The 20,933-nt window shown below is 42.5% G+C and overlaps 3 protein-coding genes across 6 annotated transcripts in view; 2 read left to right on the forward strand and 1 right to left on the reverse strand.

Moving 5' to 3' along the window:
• LOC126501521 (serpin B6) overlaps positions 1–20,933 on the forward strand; it is a 110,135-nt gene that overhangs the window by 6,931 nt on the left and 82,271 nt on the right. The gene's annotated exons all lie outside the window — the stretch shown is intronic.
• LOC126501523 (serpin B6-like) overlaps positions 1–20,933 on the forward strand; it is a 125,024-nt gene that overhangs the window by 6,314 nt on the left and 97,777 nt on the right. The window lies entirely within an intron of this gene.
• Nqo2 (N-ribosyldihydronicotinamide:quinone dehydrogenase 2) lies at positions 1,239–18,754 on the reverse strand. Of its 2 annotated transcripts, XM_050142223.1 has the most exons (8): positions 18,623–18,673; positions 16,873–17,006; positions 14,517–14,604; positions 11,350–11,514; positions 7,563–7,693; positions 6,056–6,169; positions 5,084–5,185; positions 1,239–2,180 (listed from the first exon to the last, which is right to left on the reverse strand). In XM_050142223.1, exons 3-8 carry the CDS (start codon positions 14,521–14,523, stop codon positions 2,004–2,006), a joined length of 696 nt encoding a protein of 231 aa, XP_049998180.1. In that variant the 5' UTR covers positions 14,524–14,604; positions 16,873–17,006; positions 18,623–18,673; the 3' UTR covers positions 1,239–2,003. The 2 variants fall into 2 exon arrangements, with proteins under 2 accessions (XP_049998180.1, XP_049998179.1); XM_050142222.1 differs by lacking the exon at positions 16,873–17,006 and having other exon boundaries at positions 18,623–18,754.

Raw genomic sequence — 20,933 nt, forward strand, 5'->3', positions numbered from 1 at the left:
TTAATCTTTCAAGGGATCTCAGCTCAGGCCAAAGTAGGATTTTTGGCTTTGACACAAAAATATAATTTCAGGACTGGCCAGTCTGAAGCAGAACTGGGGTTTATTTTATTTATTTAGCATGTATGTATGTATGTATACACATGTGTGAGTGCAGATGTGCTATTGAGTGGTGGGGCCGGGCCTTCTGCACACATAAATGTTAGCATGACTTGCAGGCAGCAGCTCAAACCATGGCCATCCACATGAGCTTCAGTGGTAAAATGGACCATAGACATCAACACGGTCCTTGGCTTTTTTAGGACCACTGACCCACTCATGGTCCTCAGTGTCCCTTACATCAGCATGGTGCCCTGAGGCAACAAAGCCCAAGGACATCACCAAGGCATCAGGCAGTGGCACAGACTGCATATGTCCACATGGCTCTCATGACCCCCAACTGTAAAATTGTATTCATTGCTACTTTATAACCATACTTTTGTTACTGTTATGAATTATAATGTAAATATTTTTCTAGATAGAGGTTTGCCAAAGGTTGAGAACTACTGGGTTCTCTAGACTCTAGAGGGTAAGCAACCTTCAAGATTCACAGGAGAGGAGACAGACAGAGGCACCCACAGGAGTGCTGTACCCTCCGGGGCTGACAAGAAATCTGAGGCTGGGGCTGGCTCAGCAAATGAATTCCAGTTTAGAGGCAGCTTTGTTCATGGACATCCCCAGCTACCTCAGTGAAGCTGGAGATTGCTTTGTGTTGAATAAACTTAAAAGGAAAAGAAGTCACTCTTCATGGTCTTTATGGTAGCCACTTACTGTATTCTGATGGGTGTGGTGGTTTGGATGTGAAATCTCCCCATGGGCTCATATATTTGAAAACTTGCTCCCCAGTTGGTGGTACTGTTTGGAAAGTTATGGAATCTTTTTGTAGGTTCAAACTTTCTATGAGGGTTTATAGTCTTGTCCCCTTTCTGCTTGCTTTCTTTACTTCCTGCATGTGTCTGTGATTAACCATCTCCTTCAGGCATTCCGTGCCTTTTCTCGCCATTATAGACTCTTTTTCCTCTCTCTGGAGCCATAAGCTAAAATAAACTCTTTCTCCTCCCCAGCCGCCACACTGTGAATTGGACCAGATTATTATTTCATATTCATCATTTGCTTAGAGCCATCACTTTCCCCACTGTCCTTGTTCCCCATGTCCACTGCATTTTGGCCTTTCTTTTTTCTTGCATTACTGTCCTTCTAAAAAGATACATAATTTAAAGAAATTTCTTTATTAATGTACAGTCATTGAAAACTATATTTTTTAATTTTTGAAATATCTTCATTTTTCTCTTAAGGTCTAGATCAGATTACCTACTTTTTCAGTCCTTTTGTCTTCAGTAGTGATGACAATGAGGGGTAGGAAATGTCTTCATATATTTATGCCTACTTTTCAGGGTCACTATTAACTGTTATTCATATAACACTCTGTGAACAGTGATAGAATACTATCAAAGGCTTTGATGTACTAAATGATAAAAAACCCTTACTGTATATATTTAATAATAAAAAGTTAGACTGCTACTCAATTAAAACATCATAATAACCCCCAAGGCAAAAAAGAGACAGAGATAAATAAAAATTTAGCAAAAACTTTTAAAAATTTAGCACTAAAACATTAGTATAAATGGGTTCATCTTTCTTGTGTGTGGGGGGAAACAGTCAAGTTAAACAAAATGAAACAACAAACAAATCTACCTCCATGTTTAGAAAACTATATATGAAGGTTGAGAATAATGAGAGATTTTAGGGGAATATTAAAGAAATGAAGAATGAGTGAATAATGACCAGGCAGAATGAATACAGTGCACCAAGCTGATTATTGAAATATCTGATCTAATTGCATGTAACTGAGGACACTCATTGGTGGGCACTGGGAACTACATTTCTGGACACAGCACCACCTCTCTTTGCTCATGCTTTAGGTCTCTCACTGTGCTGCTTGTTAGCTGTACTCAGAGCACAAAATGTTACTCTTGGAAGTACCAAGGTGGTGTGCAGTGGATAGGCTCTTCCTTCCAGATGTTCTTCAGCCGCTGGGCCCATGATTCCACCATCACTTTTCTTTCTTCTTCTGATGAAATGTCAATACCAAAACTGATCTGTGGGGCAAGGACTTTAAATCCACAGAAGTGCAGTGTACCATGCTGAAGACAGAAAGGAAAGAACTGATCATAACGATGCTCTTTATGTACACTCAGTTAAATTACTAAACAGAGGAAATGATGTGAAGAAGCCTTCAAAAATCATGAAATAGATGCTACAAAGTAACTGAAAACAACCCATTTCTGGAGAGCTGCAAGACAGAGTGCCTTATAAGCAGAAGACCTGGCAGCTGGAATTTAAGACAGATCTTAACTGATGAGACCATCACTAAACATTACAGTTTTGATGGATTTGTCAAATTCTGCTACTTTGAATGCTATGTACCGAGAGGTTATTTTAGCTATGATGTACTGCTGTAGAAAGTTGTTGATCCTACTTGTTAATTGAAACAAATTTTAAGCAGTATTTCTTGTACCGTTTATGTACAACAATAATAAACAAGTAGTAAACATTTTTATGTAAGGATCTATCTAGGCCACTAAGAAATAAATTACAAGTAATTCTTTCTGGAGGTGTAGATTAAGTGGACTTTAAAAATATTTTATATTGTTTACATTTTCTTCTACTACATGTTGTTGTAAACTGGGGTAAAGTACATATTTTTAGTCAGTGATATGTATGAGAATGGCTAGCCTTCAGAGAAGGATGCTTACAGCTTGCAATTGCCCTTAATGGATCAGCACTAATCCACTAATCGTAATCATCTTTCAAAAAGAGCCTAGCTTCTCCCTGGAAATGTCACACTTCGTTGTCTGCATGATGCTCTTCAAAACTTACACCCTCATCCAAGCATTACTTAGAGGTGGAGCTAGAGGACAAAAACATACATACATGTTTTTACGTTACTTTCTTCAGATAACATGATTTCATTTATTGGAAATCAGCTCTTTCAAATCCACTATTGGAGGCTGGAGAAATAGCCCAACAGTTGAGCACTTTCTGCTCTTGTTGGTAACCAGAGTTTGGTTACTGGACCCGCAAGGTAGTTCACACCTCTCTGTAAGTAACTCCAGTCCTAGAGGTTCAAATACTCCCTTCTGTTCTCAGTGGGCACTGCATACATGTGAGTTGCACACATGCATGCAGGCAAAACACACATAAAACTAAACACATAAAACACATAAAATAAATTTTTATAAAAATAATTTCTGGGGTTGGTGAAATGTTTCAGTGGCTAAGGGTACAGGCTGCCAAGTCTGTGATGACCTAAGTTTGATCCTTAGGACCCACGTGGTAGAAGAAGAGAACCAACTTCTGAAAGTTGTCCTCTGATCTCCATGGGGATGCTGTGGCATGGACATCTCTCCTCTGCTGCAACAAATAGTGTAATTTAAAAAATAAATTAAATTTTAAAACATCAATTATATCAGTAGAAGAACTCAACAAATGGACTAGGTGGAAATAGGGAACAGGGAGAGAACAGTAGCTGTCACAAATACAAAAGAAACTTTTAGGTGACTGAATTTAAAAGGATAACAGTGGGCTAGGGAGACGGTACAGGGATGGTTAAATGCTTGCTGTGCAAGGATAAGGCCCTGAGTTCTGGACCCTAGCAATCAAAAAAGCTGGGTGTGGCAGCATGGATCTGTAACCCCAGTATACGTGGGGAGAGGGACAAAGACAGGCAGATCCCAGGGCTCACTGGCCACCCAGGCTAGCCAAATCAGCAAGCACCAGGAACAGTGAGAGATGTCACCTCAAAAAATAAGGTGGAAAGTGATTAAGGAAGATACTTGAAATTGACCTGTAGCATTCACATATGCATGGGCAAGTGCATTCGCACACACATATACATATCTGTAACTCACTCGAGAGCAAACAACAAAGACAAGGAGTGAACTTAACTATATCCATATAAAAGAAACTCTTACTGTTTTGCAAACATATAATAGGATAATTCACTAACACAGAGAGCTGACAAATCAGTTAAAAATGCTAACATCTCAATAGAAACAGAGTAAGATTCTGAACCTAGAAAGAAAAGGGACAATTCCTTGTATTTATTCATTTATTATTTTGAGACAAGGACTCTTATATCTCTGGTGGGCTTCAAACTTGTGTAGCTGAGGATGACCCTGAACTTCTGGTCCTCCCGCCTCCACCTCCCAAGTGGTGATTATGGGTATGCACTACCACAACTAGCTTATGGGGAGCTGGAGCTCAAACTCAAGGCTTTGTGTACACTCAGTACTTGTTCTACCACAGACTCATACCTGCATCTTGTGTCCATAATGTCTACATTCGCCAAAGCAATCACTCCAGCTATTAGGTACCAGCCTTCCTCACACCTAGACAGGTATCTCTCCTCACCATATGGAAGAGCACATCCATTTAGCTTCCCAGGTCTCCTAGGAGTCTTTGCGCTGAAGTCTGCCTCTTGTTCTCTTTCCCTCACTGGGGAGTTCCATACATATGGATATCCTAGACTGCTGGAACTCACTCTGCCATCGCCCTTCCCCTCAAGCAGATGGCTGTTCTTTAGTCACTCTTCTGTCTAGGGTGTTAGAGGCCCAAGTGAAGCCGTTCAGATCACGGGGTCTACAGTACCTCTAACCAAGGCTAATGGTGATGCTAGCTTCATAGAGCATTGTAAGTCCGGGGAGGGCACTCCAGGCCTTGGTGTTGCTCATCATTTATACCCACATACCTGGTGCTACCTCAGGGCTATTACAATCCTCATAAAGCATACAACAGGATAACCAGGTTTGGCTTTACTTTGGGTCAAGCATTATAAAAACTGTTTGTATGTCTTCTTAGCCAGCCTTTAAACTGCTACTGATTTAAAAAAATAAAATAAGGATAAAATGTTATTATTTTCTCTTTCTAGTTGGGAGTCAAATGGAGTGCCAAGCTTACATGGTGTGTGTGTGTGTGTAAGGTGCAGTGGAGAGGGGGAGAGTTCAGCGTGTCAGGAAAGCAGAGAAGGCCCACAAGGCCTGTTTACCTGGAGTGGCCATAGGAAGTACCGGAAATCTCCACTGACACCTGCTTTTGTGTACATCTCAGCTGTACCTCCAGTGGTCAAGGAAAGGAGGGCTAATTTACCCTGCAGGCAGGGAAGAAAGTAAATGCATCATGTGGCTGCCAGAACAGAAAAACAGTGCTCCTGTGATGTTATACAGAAGTTTACGGTGGTTAGAAGGGAGCCTAAAGTCAGGTTCATTCCAGGTAGACAAATATAATCCCCCCATGTCCCAAAGAGCCATCTAAAGGTGACCGCTAATTCCCTAACAGGGATGGGGACAGAGCAGGCAGCAAAGGGATAAGTGAATATCAAACTTCTAAGACGTAAGACTTCTGGAGGAAACTAGATTTCAGAGACCCCAAGAGAACTGAGATACTGACCTCAGGATGATCATGCAATGAAGGCCAGTACTTCTTGGTTACTTGAGTCATTTTCCTCATAAACACGTAAGTTTTAACGTTTTGAGAATTTAAAGTCATTTGCTTAGTAGGAAGTTCTCTCAGTAAGACATTTGCAGATACTATGCATGGTACCTAGCAGGTTTCCCACCCCCTCTCCTAAAATACAGGAGGTGTGTGATTATCCCCCGAATCAGTGTGGGCATGTGGATCCCGAAAGTGTAAACTAGTATAAGACCAGCCAAGGCTGGGGCTGAAAACAGTACCGGTAGTTCATGCCATTACCCATTTCACGCTTGCTCAGTACCCAGCCCCATACTTCTTTTGCCTGTGTGAAGATTAGTGTAGATGCATATCCCTCGCTATCAACAAGCTCTGAGTTTAAAAAAGGGTGTACTTATCATCCATGAAGTGTGCTATGCATACATTAAGTGCTTAATAAATATTTACTTACCTTATACAAATATGCAAACTAGAAAAATAAGTTGATAGATGCCCTCACCTTCCTCTCACTGGAAGGATTCATACTGATCCTTATCCCCAGAGAACATACCTTGAGAAAACCGGAGTCATAAAAGCCTGGAATGTCGAAGGCAAACCCTTGGCACAGCACCCTGTCCATCCAGCCTTTTAGGATTGCTGGAACGCTGAACCAGTATAGTGGGAACTGGGGATGGAACAACAAGCAGAATCTGTCTCAGGATTCATACTTTAGTCCCACTGACCTCTCCTCCCAGGACATCCAACAGGCAAAGGTGGGGCACAACACGGGCACAGTGGGATGAAAGGTAGAGCTGACCATGGTTGAGTTGCTATTCTGGTAACTGTCTCCTGATGACAGTTCCTTGTGCTAGCCACAGAGTAGGCAGTGAGGAAGTTTTATGCCAACTTGACACAAGGTAAAGTCATCCGAGAGGAGGGAGCCTAATTAAGAAAATGCTTCCATATGATCATGCTGCAGGCAAGCCTGTGGGGCATTTTCTTAATTAGTAATTGATGTAGAGATCTCAGCCCATTGTAGGTGATGCCACCATGGGCTGGTGATCTTGGATTCTGTAAGAAAGACTGAGCAAGCCAGGAAGCAATACTCCATGGCCTCTGCATCATCATCTGCCTCCAGGTTCTCACCCTGTTTGAGTTCCTATCCTGGCTTCCTTCTGTGGTGGACTGTGAATGTGGAAGTGTAAGCCAAATAAACCCTTTGCTCCCCAACCTGGCTTTTGGTCATGGTGTTTCATCACAGCAATAGTAACCCGAACTAAGATAGGCGAGAAAACAGACTTTTGGTCAGTGAAGTCCTTGCATGATGGAAATCTGGGGAAAGCAAAGCATTCCAGAAGTGCTGCCATGGCTGTTCTTGCTCAGGGGACTCAAGTGAGCAGAGCCCTTATATACTTAGCCCCTCTTCCTGTTGAGTTGACTTGGATTTCCAACAGTGCAACAACTCTTTGGAATCACACACTTACCTGACTGCCTAGATGATGGATATATGTTAACTGTACCCTGTCCAGTGCTGGTAGGAGTGGCCAGATTGAGTTAGTGCTTCTGGAAGTCAGTCTATAGGGCTAGTTCCTTCTGTAGCAGATATATATATATATATATATATATATATATATATATATACCAATCTGTGGTGTGTGTGTGTGTGTGTGCTCATTAGTATGTATGTAGTAGCTAATTAGAGGATGGAAACAAGGTAATGCAAGAGTTGGCCTAAACTGGCTTGATAAACAATTGTGCAGAGAAATCTGGTTCCCAGCTAGCTGGCATGTCTGGGACGGGCCTTGGGAGGATGAAAGCAGAAAGACTGCCATGATTCTGATGCTTCTGGGACCACTGGGCCAATGAGTACATTTTTGATTGATACTGATTTAGGGTTGTGAGTAACACTGACTATAAGAATCTCTTTATCAAAGTAGGAAAGTATTCTAATTAGACTTGTAACAGGAAAGGTATTTCAAATAACTGCAAACATAGTTAAAAAACACTAGTTCCAAATGGAATGTTCAAGTGTTTGTTCGTAGGATGAATCTAATCATTAATATGAGGAAAAAACAAACCTGAAATATCACTAGATCAGCTTCTTTCACCTTTCTCTGCTCCTCAAGTATGTCACTGGGCAGAGCTGTCTTCTTGTAGGCTTCATAGATTTCTATCCCATATCTGAAGACTTCAGGATTAGAGAGGGCACCTAGGAGGGAAGAGGTCAATTTCTCAGTCCTAGGTGAGTGTTCTCAGCTTGGCTCAGCCTTCCAAAAACTGCTGTATGGTCTGGTCTCCTGAAAGCCTTGGGGATTTGCTGTGACCTGATCAGGTTTGAGAGCAGGCTAAGGATAGAGAAGGCTGGGAGAAGTACTTCCCATCTGCCAGGAGCTGTGCTCTACACTGGTCACTTTTCCTCTCTTCCTAACAACCATGAGATCACCGTAATTCCTGATTTAGTAGAGAGGAAGCCAACACTTGTGAAAGGCTAGGTACTTAGTGCCATTTGTGTCCCAAGTAGCAGAAGTGGCCTGCAGGTAATGTGGCCTAAGACTCAGATGTGACCCCAGTTGTATAGGATCAAGACTAGAGGGTGCAAATTAAGACCTCTGAGATGCAAGAATCTCAATGGAAAATGGATCAGTCATTCAATATTATCATAGTTGAAAAAAGCTGAGCATTTCTTTGCATTCTATTTTACCCTTAGGCTGTAACTACTATAGGGAAGAGGCGAGGATGTACTGGAGAGGTTATCAGATGGGGTGTGGCCAAATCAACCTAGGTTCTTTGCACTTACAGTGTCCTTCAGTATCCAAGGGAACTGGTTCTGACACTTCCTGCACACAATAAAATTGGTGGATGGGTTTAAATGGTATGGTGTTTGCTGACACTTTCAATCTTATTATCTGTATTTTTGGCATGAGGTATGTATTATTTTACTAGCTTAAAAATTATGATTCCATATCCTACTTTCTATTTTCTTAGTCCCTGTGCTGCTGTTTATTAAGAGATAATAGTACTAGCTTTGCATATGCTTATCAAGTATTTGATTATTTTGATATATCCCCAGCCTGACCTATGTATTAAAAAAGGGTGTGGTGGAGAGATGGCTCAGTGGTTGAGCACACTTGGTACTCTTGAAGAGGATCAGGATTTGGTTTCCAGCACCCAGGTCATAACCTCCTGTAACTCCAATTCCAGGAGTTCTGATACCCTCTTCCAGCCTCTTCAGGCACCTGTATGCATGTGATGTACATATAGGCAAGCACATAAAAAAGGAGAAAGATCATGATGAATATTACAGGCTGTATCTGAGTTGTACTTTACACAACTCCAAGTGCGTAGACAATGAGCACCTTCAAATTAGGGGTAGTAAATACTGGGAAAATGAGGTGAAATTATTATTTGCAGATAGTTGTTCACATGTCTGAAGAGCCCCGCAGAATAGAAAGTTAGAGCTGACTGTGGTAGTGTAAGTCCTTGAGCCCAGCACTTGACAGACAGAAGCAGGTGGATCTCTGAGTTCAAGGCCAATCTGGTTTACAGAACAAGTTCCAGTCCAGCCAAGGCTGTTACACAGTGAAGTCCTATCTCAAAACAAACAACAAAAATGAAAGTAAAATGAAAAAAAAAGGTTAAGGTTGGCTGAGTATATACCTATCAAAATCCATATGATAAAACATCTCAATAAACCTGAGGAATAAAAGGGGAGGGAAGGGAGAGAATGCAGAGCAAATAAAAGGTCACATCATTCTTGGAAAGCAAGAGACAGCATCACAAAAGGTAAATTCTTCCTAAGTTCACCTGTATACTTAATGGAACTTTAGCATAAATATCACCAGATTTCTTTTTTTATATGGAATGCTGACTTAAAAGATTTTATGGAAAACTAAAGTAAAAACAATTACAAAAACTAGGAAGTGATATTGACCTAGTTTGATCAGAATATTAAATTATAGATAGATATAGATACATATTATTCTTTATGCTGACTCTCAGGAAACATTTCACCTCAATGATGCTGGTTTCTTAATTACTGCTAATTTCTCAGCTCTAGCTGAGCAGCATAAATTGTTCCAGTGTGGTGATTTGAAAGAGATTGGGTCACCATAGGCTCATATATATGAGCCATCAGTTAGTAGACTGGGAAAGATTAAGAGATGTGGCCTTGTTGGAGAAAGTGTGTCACTGGGAGTGTGTTTTGAGGTTTCACAAGCTCACAACAGATCTAGTATCTCAATTCCTGCCTACAGATCAGAATGTAGCTCTGAGCTACTTCTCTAGTACCATGCCTGCCTGCATGTCATCATGCTCCCTGCCATGGCGATAATGGAGTAACCCTCTGAAACTGTAGGCAAGGCCAGAATTAAATGCTTTTTTTTTTTTTTTAATAAGGGCTGCCTTTGGTGTCTCTTCATAGCAACAGAGCAGTGACTAAGATATTCTGTAAAATAAAAGTTTTACTTCAATGGTACTGGTCTCTTGTTAATCATGGCTGACTCTTCAGCCCCAGCTGGCCCAAACTACGGAATCTTAATTCAAAATAGTAAATACATAATGGCCCCAATAGTCTAAGTAACTCTCAAACTTCCCTCTGGAACTTCCCAACCCAGGCCTCCGTTGTCTGCATTTATTTCAACACTTTTTTCTTCCAGGCTTCAACAGAAGAGCTCACCAAGCTTTGAACATTCACTGGCTTCTTTTCACCCAAAGTTCCGAAGTCCTTCCACAATCCTCTCTAAAACAACATGGCACCCCACTCCTAGTACCAAATTCTACCGTAGTTAGGTTTACTACTGCTGTGATGAAACACCAGGACCAAATCAACTTTGGGAAGAAAGGGTTTATATGACTTATACTTCCATATCACTGTTCATCATTGGAGGAAATCAGGACAGGAATACAAATGGCAGGAACCTAGTGAGTCAGGAGCTGATGCAGAGGCCATGGATGGGTGCCCATCACTGGCTTACTCCTTATAGCTTGCTTGGCTTGCTTTCTTATAAAACACAGGACCAGCAGCACAGGGGTAGACCAACCCACACGTGTTGCCCCCCACCCCAGTCGCTAATTAAGACAATGCCCTACTGGCTTGCCTACAGCCTGATCTTATGGAAATGTTCAAATGATAAGAAGCTGTTTCCCCAGAATTAGTTCCATTGTGCTCAAGTTCCCAGGTATTTACAAGCTACTACAGCAATGATCCAGTCACTGTCCTAGAACTGCAAGCCCAGAAAAATCTCTCCTCAATCTGGTTAAGTGTACTTGCCTACATAGCACAGATATCTCTGAAAATACAGAAAATGGGACTGGAGAGGCTACACATACTCATTTTGTAGATGACCCAGATTCAAGTCCTATCACAAATGTCCAGAGGCTCACAGCTACCTGTAACTCTAGCTCCAGAGTATCTAATGCTCACTTCTGGCCTCTGCAGACAACCACATCCCTATGCACCTACTCTCACATCGACATGCACATAATAAAAATAGATTAATCTTTCTATTAAAAGAAACCTGTGGGGCAAAACAAACAAACAAAAATAACAACAAAAAAGAAACCTCACTACCATGGGAGCAGAAGAATTGGGTGCTGGGGGACAGAGATGACAGAGACGGGCATCAGGACTCTTTGACCTGAGACTTAAGGTCATGAGGCAGCAGTTAGATATTGTTAACAGTTTTTTTTTCAAGACAGGGCTTTGGAACTTGTCCTGGAACTAGCTCCTGTAGACCAGGCTGGCCTCAAACTCACAGAGATCCACCTGCCCCTGCCTCCTGAGTGCTGGGGTTAAAGGCATGCACCACCACCATCCGGCCAAAACACAGAAAATTTTAAGACAGATGATTTACCCCATGGACTCACCGGTGATATCATTTCTTGTGGCCCTGGGCTCAAAGTTCATGGCATATAAGTCAGACACAGTCACTGTGCATCCTTGCTTGCTCAGTTCTTCAACAGCCACATTCTTCAGGGACCCATTGAGGGACATGGGTTCTTGGTGTGCATAGATTATGAGCACTTTCTTCCCTGTATCAAGGGAAGAAATGTTTTCTTTGAAGAGCACATCTTTCTGTTAAAACTTGATGATGGCTAGCGCAAAAGTGATGTATAGGAACATAACTGTATTGAACCAAAAGAATCAGCAATTTTTTAATGGGTGATAAAATAATGCATATTTTAGTGCTATTAGAGTATGCTGTAACTTGGGCTTATTAATACAAATTGAGTAGCTCTTATTTTTTAAATGCTTGGGACCAGAAATGATTTGGAATTTGGCTTTTTTTTTTCAGACTTTGAAATATTTGTATAGACTTTATAAGTCAAACACCTCAAACTTTAAAATTCAAAATTATAAATGCTCAAGAACCCACTTTTTTTTATTCTGGAGATTTGGTAATCATGTGCTCAGAATTGTATCTTTGGATTGAGATAGTCAGCCTTTTCCTTAAAAACCATACAACTAAAATCTTTTAAAAGCCTGCTTCAGTTTTGATAGCCTCTATGACAAATATTAGTCTTTCTCTATAACAGAAAATAAAACAAAATTAAAAGGAATTAATATCTTGTGCCTACATCGGCAGGCAGCAATAATGGCAACTTTCAGACTGGTGTATTCTGTTTTCATCTCCCCTAGATACATGGACACCTGACCCTTAAATAAAATAGGAGGAACCAGAGCCTAGTCTCTTGAGGGAGACAGAACCATGTAGAACCTATCTTTTGGTGGTGACACTGAGACAAGAAGATTCTAAGAGCCGGCCATGAAGACACCACTTCTATCATGAATAAGCCTGAGGATCTGAATTTGGATTCTAGTACCCAGCCAAAAAGCCAACAGTGTCAGCTTATGTCCATATATACTGGGAGCTCGGTGGCTAACCACTCTAGGTGAATCAGTGTGCTACAGATTCCATTACAGACCCTGTATTTAAAAAATAAGGTTGAGGGGACTGGAAAGATGGAATAGTGGCTGCACTTCCAGAGGTCCTGGGTTCCATTCACAATCATTTGTACTGTAGTTGCAGGAAATCCAATGCTGTCATCTGACTTCTGTGGGTACAAGACATGCATGCAGTACATAGACACATAGACACACACTCATATACATAATAAAATAACTTTTAAAAATCAGATGGAGAATAAGTGAGGAAGATATCCAGTATCAACCTTTGGCCTTCTCATGGACCCACACATACAAGTGCACTTGCATATGTGCACACATACATACACACACTCATACAGTAAAACTCTTGGAATGTGAGTACACCTATGTGCTCATGTGTGTATAGGCCAGAGGTCTGTGCAGAGGTCTGTGTCAGGTGTCCTTTTCAGTGGCTTTCTACCTTAGTTTTTTGAGATAGTCCCTCATTGAACTATTTGGCTAGATTGGCTGGACAGAGAGCTCCAGGGTTACCTCTTTCTGCGTGCCGGGGTTACAGATGAGTGATCCTCTGCCTGGCTTTTGTGTGGGTGCTAGAAATCTGAACTCAGGTTTCGTGTGCATTTGGCAGGCACTTTACTGACAATCTCTCTGCCACTAAGATGTTAAACTCTTGATTTGAACTTTCTAGTCTGGGACCCTGAACAGAAAACAAATGTTAGCATGAAGCAAACAATTTCAGGGCATTCATCTCAGTGTAAAGGTTGGATTCCATGGGTTGGAGTAATTATTAAGTTTTATTTCACTTTCTAATGCTCCAGTGTTATAAAGGAACTGTACTTGAAGAGCTTGCCAAAAGAATGAATATAAATGAAATACCTACATCAGTGTTTCTCAATTAGGGGCAAAGTTACCAGTCACAGCCACAGCTGTCAAAGATGGGGATATTTCTAATTATCATCACTGGTGGTGGATGGAGTGCGTCTAGCATCTAATGGGTACAGCCCAGAGACAGTGTGCTAAAAATGCTATAAGATGGCACCCTCACAACAGATCTGGTCTCAAATATCAGTAGTACCAGGGGTGAAAAATCCAAAGATAGGTACGAGGGACAAAATGACAAAATAAAGCTTAGCAGGGTCCTTTTCTGGCATGTATAAATAAATAAATATTGCAAAAGCAAAGAAAAACCCCAAATCTACACTATAACATGTAAAATGAGGTAATTACCTCTGCATGTTTAAAGTGAAACAATTACAATGTTACATATTACTGTGTAAAAAAAGTGAGTTGTAAAATTAGGTATGTGTCCCTCCTGTGTGCATATATGTAATAAGCGGACACAGAAGCACTGCAGGTGTGACACAGTGATAGGACATGTGCTTCTGGGGCATGTGGTGCCAGTACTGCAAAAGGAGGGGAAACGTAAAGATGGAATCAAAGGTTGGTCTAAAAAGCCCATTTTCTCAGTTCCCCCCTTTTTTGGGAACTTTTTGTCCTAAGCATGGTTTTTGACAATGATGTGGGAGTGTCATATCAATCTGTTGATTTCATTGGCTGAGCAATAAAGAAACTGCTGGCCCTGATAGGTTAAAAGATAGGTGGGCGGAATAAACAGGATAATATGCTGGGTGGAAAGTGAGGTCAGACTCTGCGCTGCTTCCAGAGGGACCGGACAGCCGCCATGCTCTGCTCTCCCAGGCAGCTGCAACCCACGATGGACTTAGGCTAGAATCTTCCCGGTAAGCGCACCTTGGGGTGCTTACACACATCATTAGAAATGGGCTAGTCCAGGTGCGAGAATTATCCCGTAAGGGCTAGAGTTCATGGGCCAAGCAGTTCTTAAATGAATACAGTTTGTGTGTTGTTATTTCGGGCATAAGCTAGCCATGCAAGCGGCCGGGGTGTTGGGGATGCAGCCCCGCCGCTCTTTATTTCAACATGACAAAGATAGGGTAAGCATATGCCACACTTTTTCAGGAGGAGGTTGAAATGGGCAAAGTAAAAAATACGAAAGAAAATAATTACACACAATGATCCATGTCATAAACCAGGAGGGTTCATATATGCATCTATGTTGCTTGGGACTTTTAATAACAAATGATACTATTTCTGGCTAAATGTCTAACACCCCATAACAGGTTATTACCTGCCATGTTGGAAGAGATGGGTTCTCTGATTTGATATAGCAGACTGGAGTTTCAGGTACTGTCACTCTTCTTGGTGATGGTAAGACTCTGGAAGAGAAAAAGCCAGGGGAGGAATGGAAGATAGAGCTGAGGTCAGGATACCAGCTGTAGGCCTCAGCGTGATTCACAAACACATCTGAACAACAGCTTCTCAGAGGGCGAGCCAACCTCTGGAGAAGTAGGCTTTCTGGTATAAACCACACACAATGCCAAACCAGAGCTTTTTTTTTTTTTTCTTTCGTTTTCTGGAAGGACTTGAACTTTCCATGTAGGCAGCTATAGAAGAACTCCTGGAAAAGGAACCATAGAGAAAAATTTGAGTGGTGCCTTTTCAGCTAGCCTTCCTGCATACCAAGATTTCCTTTTTAGCCAGTGAGGCTGGTAAGATGAAGGGCATTGGGGAAGTCAAGGGGATGTCACTGCATTACTGGGCCTTTTTCACAACTATAAATAAGGCCAGTTGGGTACCTCAGTCTTCCAACTAGTGGCACAGGTTGGCTCAGAAAAGTAAGAAAGTAAGAAAGATGGCACACACACACATGTGTGTATACACACACACACATATATATGTATATACACACACATATATATTGAGTATAATATATGATTCTAGGGGACCTTGGGTGGAGATCAGTGGTACAACATGTACTTAGCGTGTGCAAGGCCTGGAGTTTAATCTCCAGCATCCTTCCCTTGAGTAAAAGATTTTGGCTTAAAATGTTCTCCATAATGGACTCCAAAGACATGGAGGCTTGTGTCATCATTCTCTTGGCTGACCATCTCCAAAACAACTTTCTGGAGGCAGGATGTATTGGTTTGAATGAGAAATGTACCCACTTTGTCTCTGGTATTTGAATATTTGGTTTCCGTTTGGTGAAACTGTTTGGAGAGGTTATGGGGAGGTGCAGCCTTGCTGGGGGAGTATAACACTGGGGGTAGGCTTTGAGATTATATAGCCTTGCCCACTTCTGTGATTGAAGATGTGAACTCTCAGGTCCCTGCTCCTGTCATCATGCCTGCTGTTTGCTGCCATATGCTTCCTTGTCATGGTAGATTCTTATTTTCTCTGGAACCATAGGCCAAAATAGACTTGTTGTTCTACAAGTCACCATTGGTCATGACATTTTATCACGGCAGCAGCAAAGTAAGTAATATACAATACTTCCTGCTATTTCCAGGAAAAAACAAAACACTCAGATAAAAGTGAAAAACCAAACAGTCCAACTCAGAAATGGGTAGACTTGACCTCCTTTCCCCCAAACTTACACAAATGAGCTCAATAATCATGCGGAAAGGCATGCTAGTCATTAGGAACTATTATGGCTAAAATCAGAGCGGCAAGACTTGATGGCAGATAAAGAGACTAGTTCAGTGTTGGTGAGGTATAAAATGGTGCAGCTTCTATGGAAGGTAACTGAGAGTCTCCTTAAAAATTAAACAGGGAATCATTATGTTCTTCTGTTGATCAAGTTTCACTTGATTATCTGTTCAAAAGAATCAAAAGTAGGATCCAAACAGGACTTGAGGTATGGTATGATATGTCAGTAATCCTGGATTGGGAGTTCAAGATCATCCTTGACTACTTACTTACCTACAAGGTTTTGAAGCTCTTGGGCCACATGATTTTGAGACTGACCCACTTGTTTGAAAGAAATTGAAATTTGTACCCTGGCAATGCTGAAGCATGAAGGAGCAGCCCGTATATGGCAGTTCCTGTTGAATTGTCCACATCAGATTTCATGGTCTAAGTTGATAAGGACGACTGAGCAGGTCTCTTCCTCGACCCGTTTGTTTACCCATGTCCATAGCTTTATTCACAACAACCATGTGTTGTAAGCAGCTATCTGGTGCAGTACTGAATGAGGTGGTGAGACACAGAAGTGAGCAAACAAACAGGAACTGAGCTTTATATATACCCTTTGGTACTGGAGAGACAGTGAACAGTCAACAAGCAGGCAAAGCAATCAATCAGCTCTTAGACAGTGGAAAGTGCTGGTGCCGATGGCAGCAGTGACACCCTGAAGAAATACTGTACTGGAATGAAAGATGTTTGTCACACTAAATAGAAAACCAATCCGTGTTACCATGCTCATAGTACATGCTGCTTGTACAGGACTGGTGGGAGGAAATGGATTTATTTATTTAAGGATAGTCTTGAGGAAAACAGAGGTGATTTTTTTCAGTCTTAAACCTTCATTTGGTGATAGTGGTGCTGAGCTAGGTGCTAAGGGCTTTGGGAAGATGCCAAGGGTTATGCTGGGTCAACGGGTGGAAAGCTCCATGCTGGGTGAAATCTTCCCCAGGGTACAGTCTCACTTTTTAAAAGTCAGAATTGACCTTGACCTCTTGGGAATTCAGTGCCAAGAATTTTCTTTTCTGATGAATGCTATTTGCAAGTTAAATTCTTGCACCTCCTTATAATGCCTTGTGGAAATGGATGCACCTTAAGTCTAGGAGAAGGGTTAGAGATGGAGGTCAGAGTTCTTCCCACAGTTTACACTGCATGTTTATAGGGCAGATCTAAAGCTTCATCTCTGGCAGAGCACTAATCAGATAACGTTCCCATATCTCAGAGTCACCAAACATTACGTAGACACCACAAGTCCACATTTTCTGTGTCTGCTCCATTACAGAAGGGGTGTCAGAATTGATAGAGACAGTGATAGAGCCAGCCATGAAAAAACCTGGAGCAAGAGAGAAGTCCAGGTAGGGCAGGCGGGCAGGGAAGGCAGGTGGGCAGGGTAGGCAGGGCAGGCAATCAAGTAAGGACCTGGTGGGAACTGATTTGGAAAGTTCCAGAAACAGCAAGAAAGGTTATTTAATTGGGCTGTGATCTGAAGTGAGTGGTCGGGAATGCAGTCTGGGAGCTGGATGGGGAATGACCAAGTAAATAGGGCAGAGTCAAGATTTTATCCTAGGAGTAACAGCAGACCTTAGGCAGAGGTTCCCAGAGCACTGCAGATGAACAAAATACATCCTGAGATCTCCCGAGTGAGAGACCAGAGCCTCTTTAGTTGGGGCTTGCACTGCAGCGCCTTAGGCACACTAGACTCTCTTAAGCCTCTCCTGCTTCACCACCCTAGCTGTCCTGCTCAGCCCAGTTTACACATTCACAGGAAATGGAGCGTGGGAGTGTGCATCAGAGTTGAATTTCCTCTTACTCAACGCTCCTACTCTCCTAGCAGTAGCAATGGGAAGGAACAGAGCCGTCTCCCGACCCGCAGGTACAGAGGTGCATTGAGAGCTCTCCTTAGGTGGGAACTGCACATTTCCCAGGTGTTTAGTTTTGTTTCTGCTGCTGCTGTTTTGTTTTTGGTGGGAGGCTGTGGTTGTTAACCAACAAGCCACATGAAATGAGCTCTGAAACTTAGAGATAAATGTAATTTTGTCTTAACACCCAGCAGCTATTTTGATATTTTCACTGTATCATTTACAGGCAGGCTCCATGGTGGCCATTCTAGGAGCTAACATATCATCCTGTAGTGATAGCATTGCGTGCCTGTCTTCTGTGCTCACTTAGGTTATGTCCTCCCAAAATACCGACCATCCCTAGCTATAGGTCATGCTACTAGAACCTTCTATCATTCACACAAATTCAGTTTTCTGTATTCCTCTGACTGAGATTTCCATAGATTAGAGATTACTGAAACCGATAATTTCACATTAACAGTTACAGAAGCTGATATTTCTTTTGAGCCAGTGTCCTTAAAGGCAGTGTGAACAGCAGCTGCTTGAAGGCGCCAGGGAAGAGAAGACACCATATACAAACTTAGCTCTGGGCCCAACTTTGACTTTTATCCTTGGGTAGTAAATATGCAGAGACCCACAGCTGCTCTCTATCCAGAAGTGGGCTCATAGAATGCAACCGTTCGTCTTAAGCAGGACCTGGGCCTGATGTGTTAAGTCTACTGAGGTGCGAGGTGCGAGGAACCTCAGGGACACAAGATCTAATTCGCAAGCTAAAAAAATAGAAGGGGTCTCGTCGGTCCAGCATTCCTCCTAGCCCCAAGGCTGCTTGCTGGAAAGACGTGCGCGCTCGGGGGAAGCAGTGAACAGACACTCTCACCTCAGTCTTCAGTGGGGAGCACGGGCACACTGCAGACACCACCACATCACAGGGCAGAAATGCCTTAAGCCAGCAGGCACCACAGCTGCGGCTGCGCACTGGGATTCAGGGTCCACTTCCCCCACTGGGCTCCGCCCCTCGCTCCGCCCTCACAGTGTCCTTTGGCCGCCTGTGTACCGTAACCCACCCACAGTGCCGGATCACAGGGCTTCAGTCTTACCTCCCCAAGTCTCCTTCACCCTCCAGCCCCCGGGCTGGGCTCCTGTGGTTGTGGGCAGGACCAGTTTAGCTCTTTGCTGAAGACTGTCAGGAAGACTGTACTGGGAGAAGGGTAGAGGCGCCCTCCTGCTTCGTACTTTATCACGCATACAGCTTCTGAATATATACGGGTAAAACAGAACAAAACTCCCGCAGTGTGCTACTAGGCAATCAAAAAAGGGATGAGTTGTGAATATACCCAGCTCCAGTCCGCCGGGAGTTTCCCAGAGTAGGGGCAACTCAAACCCCCCCCCCCCCAATTGTTTCCTGATTCTGTTTCTCAGAAGAGCAATTTAACAGGAATGGAGAATCAGAGTAGTGGTTGGAAGATTCTGGAGGGGAAATGGCTGTGACTATAAAAAGAACTTTTGTGTTGAGGGGCAAACTCCATGGTAAGACACTTGCCAGATGTCACCGCTGGGGGAAACTGTGAAAAGGATATATAGGTCCAAATAAAATAGCTTATTAAAACTAAATGTTACAAGGCCAAGGACCTCCCTTAGAAGAAAAGTCTTGCTGGCACAGCTAGAAAAGGGAGCTATTGGGCGCTTTAGGTGAATTGTCTGTTTTCAGGTTGCTGTGGTCTGTGGCACTGGCACTGTGCCCCTCTGTCATTTCGACTTCCCCAAGACCCCTTCCCAAGCTCTTGGCTTTAAGTCTACGTGTCCTGCAGTAGCCCTCTTCAGATAGATCAGAAATTGCACATGACGGTGCTAACCTGTCATCCCAGGTGTACTAGAAGCCTGAAACAGGAGGATTACAAGTTCAAGACCAGCCTGTACTAAAGAGACCTTATCTCCCAAAACAAGCAAATAAACAAAACAAAAAATAACAACATAGAAAAAAGTTTTCTCCTGTTTTGGGTTTGGGGTTTTGTTTGTTAGGTGTGTGTGTTGGTGTTGGCCTTCTGGCTTCCTACTCACAGTGACATCTTACCGATTCAGGGAGTGATAGTGTGGTTGATCTCTCTGTTACCATTTTCCTTGTATTCAGAGATGGGTAATGGCATTTTTACTTCACTCCCCAGCAAAGCCAGGGCTACCCGTGAACCCTGACCTGGACTTAGTCTTCACCTGTAATAGACTTGCAGGTGTAGGGTGCCTCAGAACCTGTGGACGCATGCATGACTGGAGTACACAGCATCCTTGACGAGAACAGGCTAGGCAAGCTGCTCTCCACTGGGGACCGGAAGCTGAATGGCATTCTCTGGTGTTTATCATGGTGTAAGCTGCGTTGAACAGTAGGGCAGTTCACTAGGAGCACAATCTTAAATGGAATAACAGCTTTCTGTTGATCTGGTACAAATAAGATTGACATTGTATGTTGAGTTCCAGGTGCAGGTCATGTTCTCAAAATGAGATAAAATAGCACTGATAACAAGCATTGCTTCAAGGGGCATCTAGTTTATCGCTTGTATCACTTTAATGTTGAAGAAATGTACAAGAAGAATTGGGTATAGCAGGCAAGGAGGCAGGCAATCCTGTCAGAACCTGCCTCTCTGCCACCTCCTCATATTTTATTTCAGAATAAAACTGAACACTGTGCAGCCACTGTAAAGTGACTTTTAAAGGTCCCTTTTTAAAGGTGACCACAGTAGTCAGATTGCCTCTGACAGTTGTTGTTTGGGCTTTATTTAATAGTTCTTTCTCTTCTGCTAAAAGTTTTTCTTTTCCTTTGAGAAACAGACACTTCCTAGTAACAATCATATGTGTATGTGTGTGTGATTTTATGTGTCAAATTAAGTGACTTTGGTTACATTTGCAATCTTTTTATTATTAACAATTTCCAAAACCTTTGCAGAACTCCAAACAGAAACTCCTTTTCCATTCCACAGTTTGTATCTTGAATGTCCCTAGAGGTCCATGTACTGAGAGCTTAGTCTCCCGGACATAACACTTTTGGAAAGTGCTGGAAACTGTAGGAAGTGCCTGTGGGAAGAAGTTGGACCATTGGGGATATACCACTGAAAGGATGTGGATACCCTGGACTCTCTCCTCTCTCTTTGGTTCCTTGCCTCTCTGAGGTGAATCAGGCTGCTCCCCATATCTCTGCT

This window comes from Alexandromys fortis, unplaced genomic scaffold (genome assembly GCF_014885135.2).
Source record: "Alexandromys fortis isolate MF-2015 unplaced genomic scaffold, M_Fortis_MF-2015_v1.1 scaffold_5, whole genome shotgun sequence".
NCBI classification, from domain to species: Eukaryota; Metazoa; Chordata; class Mammalia; order Rodentia; family Cricetidae; genus Alexandromys; species Alexandromys fortis.